The sequence below is a fragment of the Oncorhynchus clarkii genome, unplaced genomic scaffold (assembly GCF_045791955.1).
Source record: "Oncorhynchus clarkii lewisi isolate Uvic-CL-2024 unplaced genomic scaffold, UVic_Ocla_1.0 unplaced_contig_9912_pilon_pilon, whole genome shotgun sequence".
NCBI lineage: Eukaryota > Metazoa > Chordata > Actinopteri > Salmoniformes > Salmonidae > Oncorhynchus > Oncorhynchus clarkii.
Genome location: NW_027257990.1, coordinates 180,943 through 195,000, shown reverse-complemented (window position 1 = coordinate 195,000; position 14,058 = coordinate 180,943). Strand labels below are relative to the sequence as shown.

Sequence of the window (14,058 nt, the reverse complement as noted above, 5' to 3'; positions counted from 1 at the left end):
TCAGGTATTCTGCCACTGTGTCCTCTCTGTTTAGGGACAAATAGCATTCTAGTTTGCTCTGTTTTCTTGGTTAATTCTTTCCAATGTGTCAAGTAATTATCTTTTTGCTTTCTCTCTCCTCTATCTCTCTCTTTTATCTCTCCTATCTCTCTCTCTCTGTCTCTCTCTCTCCTCCCTCTCTCTCTCTCTCTCCTCTCCTCTCTCTCTGTCTCTGTCTCTCTCTCTCTCTCCTCCCTCCCTCTCTCCTCTCTCCTATCTCTCTCCTCTCTCCTCTCCTTTCTCTCTCTCCCCACCCCCCTCTCTCTCTCTCTCTCTAGGTACCAGAGGCTCCAGCCCCAGTAGAGGTCCAGTCCAGTAGCAGACAGAGATTAGAGCAGTTTAAAACCAGAGCAAAACGCTCCCTCACAGAGTCACTGGAGGGCATCTGGAAGGTAGGGGGAAGTGGTCTGGAAGGTAGGGGGAAGTGGTCTGGAAGGTAGGGGGAAGTGGTCTGGAAGGTAGGGGGAAGTGGTCTGGAAGGTAGGGGGAAGTGGTCTGGAAGGTAGGGGGAAGTGGTCTGGAAGGTAGGGGGAAGTGGTCTGTAGGGGGCATCTGGAAGGTAGGGGGAAGTGGTCTGGAAGGTAGGGGGAAGTGGTCTGGAAGGTAGGGGGAAGTGGTCTGGAAGGTAGGGGGAAGTGGTCTGGAAGGTAGGGGGAAGTGGTCTGGAAGGTAGGGGGAAGTGGTCTGGAAGGTAGTGGGAAGTGGTCTGTAGGGGGCATCTGGAAGGTAGGGGGAAGTGGTCTGGAAGGTAGGGGGAAGTGGTCTGGAAGGTAGGGGGAAGTGGTCTGTAGGGGGCATCTGGAAGGTAGGGGGAAGTGGTCTGGAAGGTAGGGGGAAGTGGTCTGGAAGGTAGGGGGAAGTGGTCTGGAAGGTAGGGGGAAGTGGTCTGGAAGGTAGGGGGAAGTGGTCTGGAAGGTAGGGGGAAGTGGTCTGGAAGGTAGGGGGAAGAGGTCTGGAAGGTAGGGGGAAGTGGTCTGGAAGGTAGGGGGAAGTGGTCTGGAAGGTAGGGGGAAGTGGTCTGGAAGGTAGGGGGAAGTGGTCTGGAAGGTAGCGGGAAGTGGTCTGGAAGGTAGGGGGAAGTGTATGCGCGTCTGTTTTAACGTGTGTGTGAGAATCTGTGTGTGTGTTAATCTGTGTGTGTGTTAATCTGTGTGTGTGTTAATCTGTGTGTGTGTGTTCTGTTTCTCCAGGGAAGTAACAAAGCCAGGGCTCAGAGAGAGAACAGTGAAGGAGACATCAGCTCATCTGACTCTACACTGAACTCCACTGAACAGGTATCTAACTCTACTAGACAGGTATCTAACATCTACTAGACAGGTATCTAACATCTACTAGACAGGTATCTAACTCTACTAGACAGGTATCTAACATCTACTAGACAGGTATCTAACTCTACTAGACAGGTATCTAACTCTACTAGACAGGTATCTAACTCTACTAGACAGGTATCTAACTCTACTAGACAGGTATCTAACATCTACTAGACAGGTATCTAACTCTACTAGACAGGTATCTAACTCTACTAGACAGGTATCTAACTCTACTAGACAGGTATCTAACTCTACTAGACAGGTATCTAACTCTACTAGACAGGTATCTAACTCTACTAGACAGGTATCTAACATCTACTAGACAGGTATCTAACATCTACTAGACAGGTATCTAACTCTACTAGACAGGTATCTAACATCTACTAGACAGGTATCTAACTCTACTAGACAGGTATCTAACATCTACTAGACAGGTATCTAACTCTACTGGACAGGTATCTAACATCTAACTCTACTAGACAGGTATCTAACTCTACTAGACAGGTATCTAACATCTAACTCTACTAGACAGGTATCTAACATCTAAGTCTACTAGACAGGTATCTAACATCTACTAGACAGGTATCTAACATCTACTAGACAGGTATCTAACTCTACTAGACAGGTATCTAACATCTACTAGACAGGTATCTAACTCTACTAGACAGGTATCTAACTCTACTAGACAGGTATCTAACTCTACTAGACAGGTATCTAACATCTAACTCTACTAAACAGGTATCTAACTCTACTAGACAGGTATCTAAGTCTACTGGACAGGTATCTAAGTCTACTGGACAGGTATCTAACTCTACTAGACAGGTATCTAACTCTACTAGACAGGTATCTAACTCTACTAGACAGGTATCTAACTCTACTAGACAGGTATCTAACTCTACTAGACAGGTATCTAACTCTACTAGACAGGTATCTAACTCTACTAGACAGGTATCTAACTCTACTGGACAGGTATCTAACTCTACTGGACAGGTATCTAACTCTACTGGACAGGTATCTAACTCTACTAGACAGGTATCTAACTCTACTAGACAGGTATCTAACTCTACTAGACAGGTATCTAACTCTACTAGACAGGTATCTAACTCTACTAGACAGGTATCTAACTCTACTAGACAGGTATCTAACTCTACTAGACAGGTATCTAACTCTACTAGACAGGTATCTAACTCTACTAGACAGGTATCTAACTCTACTGGACAGGTATCTAACTCTACTGGACAGGTATCTAACTCTACTAGACAGGTATCTAACTCTACTAGACAGGTATCTAACTCTACTAGACAGGTATCTAACTCTACTAGACAGGTATCTAACTCTACTAGACAGGTATCTAACTCTACTAGACAGGTATCTAACTCTACTAGACAGGTATCTAACTCTACTAGACAGGTATCTAACTCTACTAGACAGGTATCTAACTCTACTAGAGGACATTTCTCCAAAAAGTACGATCTTCGTCCCCATGTGCAGTTGCAAACCGTAGTCTGGCTTTTTTATGGCGGTTTTGGAGCAGTAGCTTCTCCTTGCTGAGTGGCCTTTCAGGTTGTGTCTATATAGGACTCGTTCTACTGTGGATATAGATACTTTTGTACCTGTTTCCTCCAGCATCTTCACAAGGTCCTTTGCTGCTGTTCTGGGATTGATTTGCACTTTTCGCACCAAAGTACGTTCATCTCTAGGTGACAGAACGCGTCTCCTTCCTGAGCGGTTTGATGGCTGCGTGGTCCCATGGTGTTTATACTTGCGTAGTATTGTTTGTACAGATGAACATGGTACTTTCAGGTGTTTTGGAAAATGCTCTGAAGGATGAACCAGACTTGTGGAGGTCTACAATTTTTCTTGGCTGATTTATTTTGATTTTCCCATGATGTCAAGCAAAGAGGCACTGAGTTTGAAGGTAGGCCTTGAAATACATCCACAGGTACACCTCCAATTGACTCAAATGATGTCAATGAGCTTATCAGAACCTTCTAAAGCCATGACATCATTTTCTGGAATTTTCCAAGCTGTTTAAAGGCACAGTCAACTTAGTGTATGTAAACTTCTGACCCACTGGAATTGTGATACAGTGAATTATAAGTGAAATAATCTGTCTGTAAACAATTGTTGGAAACATTACTTGTGTCATACACAAAGTAGATGTCCTAACCGACTTGCCAAAACTATAGTTTGATAACAAGAAATTGTTGAAAAACAAGTTTTAATGACTCCAACCTAAGTGTATGTAAACTTCCGACTTCAATTGTCAACCCATCAAGTTTGGAGTCAGACCCCCCCCCCTTTCCCTCCAGAACAGCCTGAATTATTTGGGGCGTGGATTCTACAAGGTGTCAGAAACGTTCTACAGGGATGTTGATGTCATCCCAAAGACGTTCTATCGAGCTCGGTCAGCGACAGTGTTTTCAGAGGTGCTCGGTCAGCGACAGTGTTTGAGGTGGTCGGTCAGCGACAGTGTTTTCAGAGGTGGTCGGTCAGCGACAGTGTCTCAGAGGTGCTCGGTCAGCGACAGTGTTTTCAGAGGTGGTCGGTCAGCGACAGTGTCTCAGAGGTGGTCGGTCAGCGACAGTGTCTCAGAGGTGGTTGGTCAGCGACAGTGTTTCAGAGGTGCTGTGGAGTTCAAATGTTCTTCAACTGGTATCAAGGGTCAATAGCGAAAAACTAGTTTTAATGACTCCAACCTATCCAGAACAGCCTGAATTATTCGGGGCATGAACACATTGCTCAACTGGTATCAAGGGTCAATAGCGAAAAACGAGTTTTAATGACTCCAACCTATCCAGAACAGCCTGAATTATTCGGGGCATGAACACGTTTCTTAACTGATATCAAGGGAAATTAGCGTGCGCCAGGAAAACATCCCCCTCACCATTCCACCACAGACACCAGGCAGGACGGGGCCAAATCCGGGCTCTGCCGTCAGCATCAAGCAACAGGAACCGGGATTCAACAGACAGGTTTTTCAACTCCTCATTTGTCCAGTGTTGATGATGTCGTGTCCACTGGAGACACTTCTACTTGTTGTTAGCTGATAGGACTGGAACCCGGGGGTGTTCGTCTGCTGTAAATAGCCAATCGGTGACGAGAAACCGATCAGTTGTGCGTTCCGAGATGTCGTTCTGCACACCACTGTTGAACGGCGCTGTTATTTGTCTGGTTTGTGGCCCACCTCTTACCCGGCACAATTATTACCATTTTCCTTCCACCTCTCCCATCACAGTGCTGTTTTCACCCACAGGACTGTCACTGACTGGATGGTTTGTGTTTGTCAAACCATTCTCAATATAAACCCCAGACACTGTCTGTTAAAATCATCACACCATTCTGTTAAAATCATCACACCATTCTGTTAAAATCATCACACCATACTGTTAAAATCATCACACCATTCTCAGTATAAACCCCAGACACTGTCTGTTAAAATCATCACACCATTCTGGGTATAAACCCTAGACACTGTCGTCAGGAGGGCATCCGTTTCTGACATCCTGAATCCGGCGTGCCTGGCCCCGCCCATCACACCACGCTCAGAGTCACTTAGTTTCACACGTGTTGCCCAGTCTAAAGTCCAATGGAACAGTAACTGAATGTCTTGATGCCTGTCTGTAGGAGCCATCCATTATGGTGAATGGGACGGTGTACCTAATAAACTGTACGATGGAACAGTAACTGAATGTCTTGATGCCTGTCTGTAGGAGCCATCCATTATGGTGAATGGGACGGTGTACCTAATAAACTGTCCGATGGAACAGTAACTGAATGTCTTGATGCCTGTCTGTAGGAGCCATCCATTATGGTGAATGGGACGGTGTACCTAATAAACTGTACGATGGAACAGTAACTGAATGTCTTGATGCCTGTCTGTAGGAGCCATCCATTATGGTGAATGGGACGGTGTACCTAATAAACTGAATGTCTTGATGCCTGTCTGTAGGAGCCATACATTTAGGTGTACCTAATAAACTGTCCAGTAAAGTGTAAACTGTCTGTCTCTAACTCCAACTTTCTCTCTCCCCCCTCGCTCTCTCTCCTCCCTCCATCTCCCTCCCTCTCCTTCTCCCTCCCTCCCCAGGACCCCTCCCTAGAAGACCCCCTCCCCTCCTCCAATCCTCTGCGGTCTCACAACTCTACAGGGGACCTGAAACGTCTGGACACCTCTCCTCTCTCCGTCTCTCCTTCCTTCTCATCCCTGTCTCTGTCCTCCCGGGACGCACGGTCCCAGCCGCATGGCTTCAGGCGGAGAGCCAGCACCTTCAGCCACTCCCCTTCCTACCACGATCACGCCCCTTCCTACCCTGACCACACCCCCTCGTATACACACACACCCCAGGTACCCAGCGGCTCCACCAAGCCCAAACTGGTCCGGCACTACTCTGTCAGCACCGACACTCCGCACCAGAGCAAGTAAGAGCTGGTGTGTGTGTGTGTGTGTGTGTGTGTGTGTGTGTGTGTGTGTGTGTGTGTGTGTGTGTGTGTGTGTGTGTGTGTGTGTGTGTGTGTGTGTGTGTGTGTGTGTGTGTGTGTGAGATAGTGGTCAGATCAACAAGCATTTAAAATAATAGTTCATCCCTTCCATTTGTATGGATGGCTTTAGTCTGTCTTGTTGTCCTGAATGGGACACACTCAGTACTTTCCTGACATGTCCACAAAACACACACACACACACACGGAGTTCCTGTCATAGGTACGGCACTTCCTGTTGTGTTCCTCCTGAGGGAGGTCAACACCCCAATTTCCATCCTTATTCTCTCTCTCTCTTTCTCTCTCGCTCTCTGTTCTCCAGACGACTCCAGGCGGACCCTACTCTTCCTTTCCTCTCCTTCCCCTCTCCTCTTCTCTCTCATCGACCCTCATCCCCCTCTCTCGGGGGTCGCCTGGCCAAACGAAGGTGAGCGCCTTCACCCCTCCTTTTTTTTCTTCTGTCTTTGTTCCTTTCCTGTCTGTCCCTGCTACTTCCTGTCTGTCATTATCACTGTGTTTCAGTGTCTCTTCCTGCTACTTCCGGTCTGTCATTATCACGTCTGTCATTATCACTGTGTTTCAGTGTCTCTTCCTGCTACTTCCGGTCTGTCATTATCACGTCTGTCATTATCACTGTGTTTCAGTGTCTCTTCCTGCTACTTCCGGTCTGTCATTATCACGTCTGTCATTATCACTGTGTTTCGGTGTCTCTTCCTGCTACTTCCGGTCTGTCATTATCACGTCTGTCATTATCACTGTGTTTCGGTGTCTCTTCCTGCTACTTCCGGTCTGTCATTATCACGTCTGTCATTATCACTGTGTTTCGGTGTCTCTTCCTGCTACTTCCGGTCTGTCATTATCACGTCTGTCATTATCACTGTGTTTCAGTGTCTCTTCCTGCTACTTCCGGTCTGTCATTATCACGTCTGTCATTATCACTGTGTTTCAGTGTCTCTTCCTGCTACTTCCGGTCTGTCATTATCACGTCTGTCATTATCACTGTGTTTCAGTGTCTCTTCCTGCTACTTCCGGTCTGTCATTATCACTGTGTTTCAGTGTCTGTCCCTGCTACTTCCTGTCTGTCATTATCACTGTGTTTCGGTGTCTCATCCTGCTACTTCCTGTCTGTCATTATCACTGTGTTTCAGTGTCTGTCCCTGCTACTTCCTGTCTGTCATTATCACTGTGTTTCGGTGTCTCATCCTGCTACTTCCTGTCTGTCATTATCACTGTGTTTCAGTGTCTGTCCCTGCTACTTCCTGTCTGTCATTATCACTGTGTTTCAGTGTCTGTCCCTGCTACTTCCTGTCATTATCACTGTGTTTCAGTGTCTGTCCCTGCTACTTCCTGTCTGTCCAGTCTATATCTTTAATGTTTCTCTCCTTTCTCTCCTCTCTCTCTCCTTCGCTCTCCTCCTCTCTCTCTCCTTCTCTCTCCTCCTCTCTCTCTCCTTCTCTCTCCTTCTCTCCTCTCTCTCTCCTTCTCTCCTCTCATCTCTGTCAGTCCTCTGGGAGGTCTGCGCGCTCGTCTCCGCTCCTCCTCCTCTGTTCCCAACTTCCTCAAACTCCTTGCTCCTGTCCATGAGAGCCACCCCTGTGACTTAGACAAGAGGAGGTACACCACACCATACACCACACCACACACTACACACTACACCACAGCACACTTTCCATACACCACACACCATACACCACACACCATAGACCACACACCATATACCACACCATACCACACACCATACACCATAAACCCCACACCATACCCCACACCACACACCATACCATACCACACACCATAACATACCATACCATAAACCATACCCCACACCACACACCATAACATACCATAAACCCCACACCACACACCATACCATAAACCCCACACCATACCCCACACCACACACCATTACATACCATACACCACACACCCCATACCACACACCATACACCGTACACCATACCACACCACACACCACCACACCCCATACCACACACCACACACCACACCATACACCACACCACACCACACAACATACCACAACACACCCCATACACCACACCATACACCACACCCCACACACCATACACCACACACACACACCACACCATACACCACACACCACACCACACACCATACCACAACACACCCCACACACCATACACCACACCATACACCACACACCACACCCCACACACCATACACCACAACATACACACCACACCATACACCACACACCATACCACAACACACCCCACACACAATGCACCATACACCACACACCACACCACACAACATACCACAACACACCCCATACACCATACACCACACACATACACCACACACCACACCATACACCACACACCACACCACACACCATACCACAACACAACCCACACACCATACACCACACCATACACCACACACCATACACCACACCCCACACACCATACACCACAACATACACCACACACCACACCATACACCACACACCACACACCATACCACAACACACCCCACACACAATGCACCATACACCACACACCACACCACACACCATACCACAACACACCCCACACACATACACCATACACCACACACCACACCACACACCATACCACAACACACCCCACACACCATGCACCATATACCATATATCACACACCCCACCCCACACTACACACCATACACTCTACCTGTGAGTTTTATAACCACTTACTCGTCCTGGTGTGGGGTGTGTATTTAATGTTGTGTGTCCCAACATGGGGGGTATTGTGTGTGTGTGTATTAATGTGTGTGTGTGTGTGTGTGTATGTATTAATGTGTGTGTGTGTGTTTCAGTGACGTAGCAGCCCTGTCCAGTCCGGTAGCAGTTTGTGTGTGTGTGTGTGTGTATTAATGTGTGTGTGTGTGTGTGTGTTTCAGTGACGTAGCAGCCCTGTCCAGTCCGGTAGCAGTGTGTGTGTGTATTAATGTGTGTGTGTGTGTGTGTGTGTTACAGTGACGTAGCAGCCCTGTCCAGTCCGGTAGCAGTGTGTGTGTGTATTAATGTGTGTGTGTGTGTGTGTGTTACAGTGACGTAGCAGCCCTGTCCAGTCCGGTAGCAGTTTGTGTGTGTGTGTGTATTAATGTGTGTGTGTGTGTGTGTGTGTTTCAGTGACGTAGCAGCCCTGTCCAGTCCGGTAGCAGTGTGTGTGGTAGGAGACAGTCCTCTACGGAGACACTCCTGGAGACAACAGATCTTCCTTCGTGTCGCTACCCCTCAGAAAAACACTGACAGCAATGGTACGTACACACACACACACACACACACACACACACACACACACACACACCTGTTTGAGTAAGGAGGGTGACTGTATCTTGTATCAGATAAGGATGTGTGTTCTTCATAGCAATAGTTGTCCGTCTACTGCATGTGGTTTGTCTCAAGATAAAGATTCTAAATGATTCTTTCTAGTTCTAGAATGTGAATGTGAATCTACTGCATGTGGTTTGTCTCAAGATAAAGATTCTAAATGATTCCTTCTAGTTCTAGAATGTGAATGTGAATCTACTGCATGTGGTTTGTCTCAAGATAAAGATTCTAAATGATTCCTTCTAGTTCTAGAATGTGAATGTGAATCTACTGCATGTGGTTTGTCTCAAGATAAAGATTCTAAATGATTCTTTCTAGTTCTAGAATGTGAATGTGAATCTACTGCATGTGGTTTGTCTCAAGATAAAGATTCTAAATGATTCCTTCTAGTTCTAGAATGTGAATGTGAATCTACTGCATGTGGTTTGTCTCAAGATAAAGATTCTAAATGATTCCTTCTAGTTCTAGAATGTGAATGTGAATCTACTGCATGTGGTTTGTCTCAAGATAAAGATTCTAAATGATTCCTTCTAGTTCTAGAATGTGAATGTGAATCTACTGCATGTGGTTTGTCTCAAGATAAAGATTCTAAATGATTCCTTCTAGTTCTAGAATGTGAATGTGAATCTACTGCATGTGGTTTGTCTCAAGATAAAGATTCTAAATGATTCCTTCTAGTTCTAGAATGTGAATGTGAATCTACTGCATGTGGTTTGTCTCAAGATAAAGATTCTAAATGATTCCTTCTAGTTCTAGAATGTGAATGTGAATCTACTGCATGTGGTTTGTCTCAAGATAAAGATTCTAAATGATTCCTTCTAGTTCTAGAATGTGAATGTGAATCTACTGCATGTGGTTTGTCTCAAGATAAAGATTCTAAATGATTCCTTCTAGTTCTAGAATGTGAATGGGTGGTTTGTAATGGAACTGAATCCCAAACCTGGTTTAAATAGCAGCACATGTAAATGGCCCTCGGTTTAGTGTGTTACTGACGGCTAGTGGTGAAAAACAGTGTTACTCCTGATTTGAGCCAATAGCTTTTCAATAGGAAGTCATGAGATGACGGTCAACAGAACAGATGTGTTTGTCCGTCATGAGACCCACTGTGTCCGCTTTCGTGCGTATGAAACTTGTCCGAAGAAAAGTTAGATTCACCTTTTTTAAGGACAAAAAAAACAGACATGGATGACTTCATGTGTGTCCCAGAGACCGTACAGAACAGCTGTGTCCTGAGCCCTCAGAGCACAGACTGGTGTAGTGACAGCACCTGGCCACTAGATGGCACTGTTGCTTTGTGACTTACTGTTAGTCGTGGACTTCGTTCGACTTGGACTTTGGAGCCACGTAAATCCAACAGGCAACACATTCAAAGATTAGAGGAAGTGAGCTGTCTGGCTGAAGAGACTGGGTTACTGTTGGTCTGGTACAGTAGAGACTGGGTTACTGTTGGTCTGGTACAGTAGAGACTGGGTTACTGTTGGTCTGGTACAGTAGAGACTGGGTTACTGTTGGTCTGGTACAGTAGAGCTGGGTTACTGTCGGTCTGGTACAGTAGAGACTGGGTTACTGTTGGTCTGGTACAGTAGAGACTGGGTTACTGTTGGTCTGGTACAGTAGAGACTGGGTTACTGTTGGTCTGGTACAGTAGAGACTGGGTTACTGTTGGTCTGGTACAGTAGAGACTGGGTTACTGTTGGTCTGGTACAGTAGAGACTGGGTTACTGGGTTACTGTTGGTCTGGTACAGTAGAGACTGGGTTACTGGGTTACTGTCGGTCTGGTACAGTAGAGACTGGGTTACTGTTGGTCTGGTACAGTAGAGACTGGGTTACTGGGTTACTGTTGGTCTGGTACAGTAGAGACTGGGTTACTGTTGGTCTGGTACAGTAGAGACTGGGTTACTGTTGGTCTGGTACAGTAGAGACTGGGTTACTGTCGGTCTGGTACAGTAGAGACTAGGTTACTGTTGGTCTGGTACAGTAGAGACTGGGTTACTGTCGGTCTGGTACAGTAGAGACTGGGTTACTGTTGGTCTGGTACAGTAGAGACTGGGTTACTGGGTTACTGTTGGTCTGGTACAGTAGAGACTGGGTTACTGGGTTACTGTCGGTCTGGTACAGTAGAGACTGGGTTACTGTTGGTCTGGTACAGTAGAGACTGGGTTACTGTCGGTCTGGTACAGTAGAGACTGGGTTACTGTCGGTCTGGTACAGTAGAGACTAGGTTACTGTCGGTCTGGTACAGTAGAGACTGGGTTACTGTCGGTCTGGTACAGTAGAGACTAGGTTACTGTTCCTACATGTGTAAACTCCACCTTTATACCTGCGTAAACATGTATTTAAGGTAATACACAATTTACCTACCGTCTACCACCATGCTCTCTCTCTCCTCATCTCTCTCCCTGTCTCTCTCTCCCCATTCCCTCTGTCTCTCTCTGTCTCTCTCCCTGTCTCGATCTCCCCATTCCCTCTCTCTCTCTGTCTCTCTCTCTTTCTATCTCTCTCTCTTTCTGTCTCTCTCTTTCTCTCTCTCTCTCTTTCTCTCTCTATCTCTCTCTTTCTCTCTCTCTCTCTCTCTCTCTCTCTCTCTCTCTCTCTCTCTCTCTCTCTCTCTCTCTCCCTCTCTCCCTCTCCTTGGCCAGGTTTTAGTTACAGTTCTCTGGTGACAGATGGAGTGTGACAAATCATATTTAATCAACAATGCCGATGTACAAACATAAGTACCCAGAACAGGTTATACCACGACAGTAGACTGAAGACAATACCTGACCATACCTGTGTTTACTGTCTAGTTGTTATATTCTAGAGAATACCTGACCATACCTGTGTTTACTGTGTAGTTGTAATACCATACCTGTAACTACCTGTAACTACTGTCTAGTTGTAATACCATACCTGTAACTACCTGTATTTACTGTCTAGTTGTATTACCATACCTGTAACTACCTGTATTTACTGTCTAGTTGTAATACCATACCTGTAACTACCTGTATTTACTGTCTAGTTGTAATACCATACCTGTAACTACCTGTATTTACTGTCTAGTTGTAATACCATACCTGTAACTACCTGTATTTACTGTCTAGTTGTATTACCATACCTGTAACTACCTGTATTTACTGTCTAGTTGTAATACCATACCTGTAACTACCTGTGTTTACTGTGTAGTTGTAATACCATACCTGTAACTACCTGTAACTACTGTCTAGTTGTATTACCATACCTGTAACTACCTGTATTTACTGTCTAGTTGTAATACCATACCTGTAACTACCTGTGTTTACTGTGTAGTTGTAATACCATACCTGTAACTACCTGTAACTACTGTCTAGTTGTATTACCATACCTGTAACTACCTGTATTTACTGTCTAGTTGTAATACCATACCTGTAACTACCTGTATTTACTGTCTAGTTGTAATACCATACCTGTAACTACCTGTATTTACTGTCTAGTTGTAATACCATACCTGTAACTACCTGTATTTACTGTCTAGTTGTAATACCATACCTGTAACTACCTGTATTTACTGTCTAGTTTAATACCATACCTGTAACTACCTGTATTTACTGTCTAGTTGTAATACCATACCTGTAACTACCTGTATTTACTGTCTAGTTGTAATACCATACATGTAACTACCTGTATTTACTGTCTAGTTGTAATACCATACCTGTAATTACCTGTAACTACCTGTATTTACTGTCTAGTTGTAATACCATACCTGTAACTACCTGCATTTACTGTCTAGTTGTAATACCATACCTGTAACTACCTGTATTTACTGTCTAGTTGTAATACCATACCTGTAACTACCTGTAACTACCTGTATTTACTGTCTAGTTGTAATACCATACCTGTAACTACCTGTAACTACCTGTATTTACTGTCTAGTTGTAATACCATACCTGTAACTACCTGTATTTACTGTCTAGTTGTAATACCATACCTGTAACTACCTGTATTTACTGTCTAGTTGTAATACCATACCTGTAACTACCTGTATTTACTGTCTAGTTGTAATACCATACCTGTAACTACCTGTATTTACTGTCTAGTTGTATTACCATACCTGTAACTACCTGTATTTACTGTCTAGTTGTAATACCATACCTGTAACTACCTGTATTTACTGTCTAGTTGTAATACCATACCTGTAACTACCTGTAACTACCTGTATTTACTGTCTAGTTGTAATACCATACCTGTAACTACCTGTAACTACCTGTATTTACTGTCTAGTTGTAATACCATACCTGTAACTACCTGTATTTACTGTCTAGTTGTAATACCATACCTGTAACTACCTGTATTTACTGTCTAGTTGTATTACCATACATGTAACTACCTGTATTTACTGTCTAGTTGTAATACCATACCTGTAACTACCTGTATTTACTGTCTAGTTGTAATACCATACCTGTAACTACCTGTATTTACTGTCTAGTTGTATTACCATACCTGTAACTACCTGTATTTACTGTCTAGTTGTAATACCATACCTGTAACTACCTGTATTTACTGTCTAGTTGTAATACCATACCTGTAACTACCTGTATTTACTGTCTAGTTGTAATACCATACCTGTAACTACCTGTATTTACTGTCTAGTTGTATTACCATACCTGTAACTACCTGTATTTACTGTCTAGTTGTAATACCATACCTGTAACTACCTGTATTTACTGTCTAGTTGTAATACCATACCTGTAACTACCTGTATTTACTGTCTAGTTGTATTACCATACCTGTAACTACCTGTATTTACTGTCTAGTTGTAATACCATACCTGTAACTACCTGTATTTACTGTCTAGTTGTAATACCATACCTGTAACTACCTGTATTTACTGTCTAGTTGTAATACCATACCTGTAA

General features: G+C 44.6%; 1 protein-coding gene across 3 annotated transcripts in view; it reads left to right on the top strand.

Annotated features, from left to right (window-relative positions):
• LOC139394416 (TBC1 domain family member 1-like) overlaps positions 1-14,058 on the top strand; it is a 128,200-nt gene that overhangs the window by 47,414 nt on the left and 66,728 nt on the right. For 2 of the 3 annotated variants that reach the window (XM_071142478.1, XM_071142476.1), the window contains 5 exons: positions 318-431; positions 5,440-5,771; positions 6,151-6,255; positions 7,332-7,442; positions 8,983-9,110. In XM_071142478.1, coding sequence (XP_070998579.1) covers positions 318-431; positions 5,440-5,771; positions 6,151-6,255; positions 7,332-7,442; positions 8,983-9,110 — 790 coding nt within the window. Of the gene's footprint in view, positions 1-317; positions 432-1,229; positions 1,314-5,439; positions 5,772-6,150; positions 6,256-7,331; positions 7,443-8,982; positions 9,111-14,058 lie in introns of all 3 variants that reach the window. The other variant, XM_071142475.1, reaches the window with a different exon arrangement.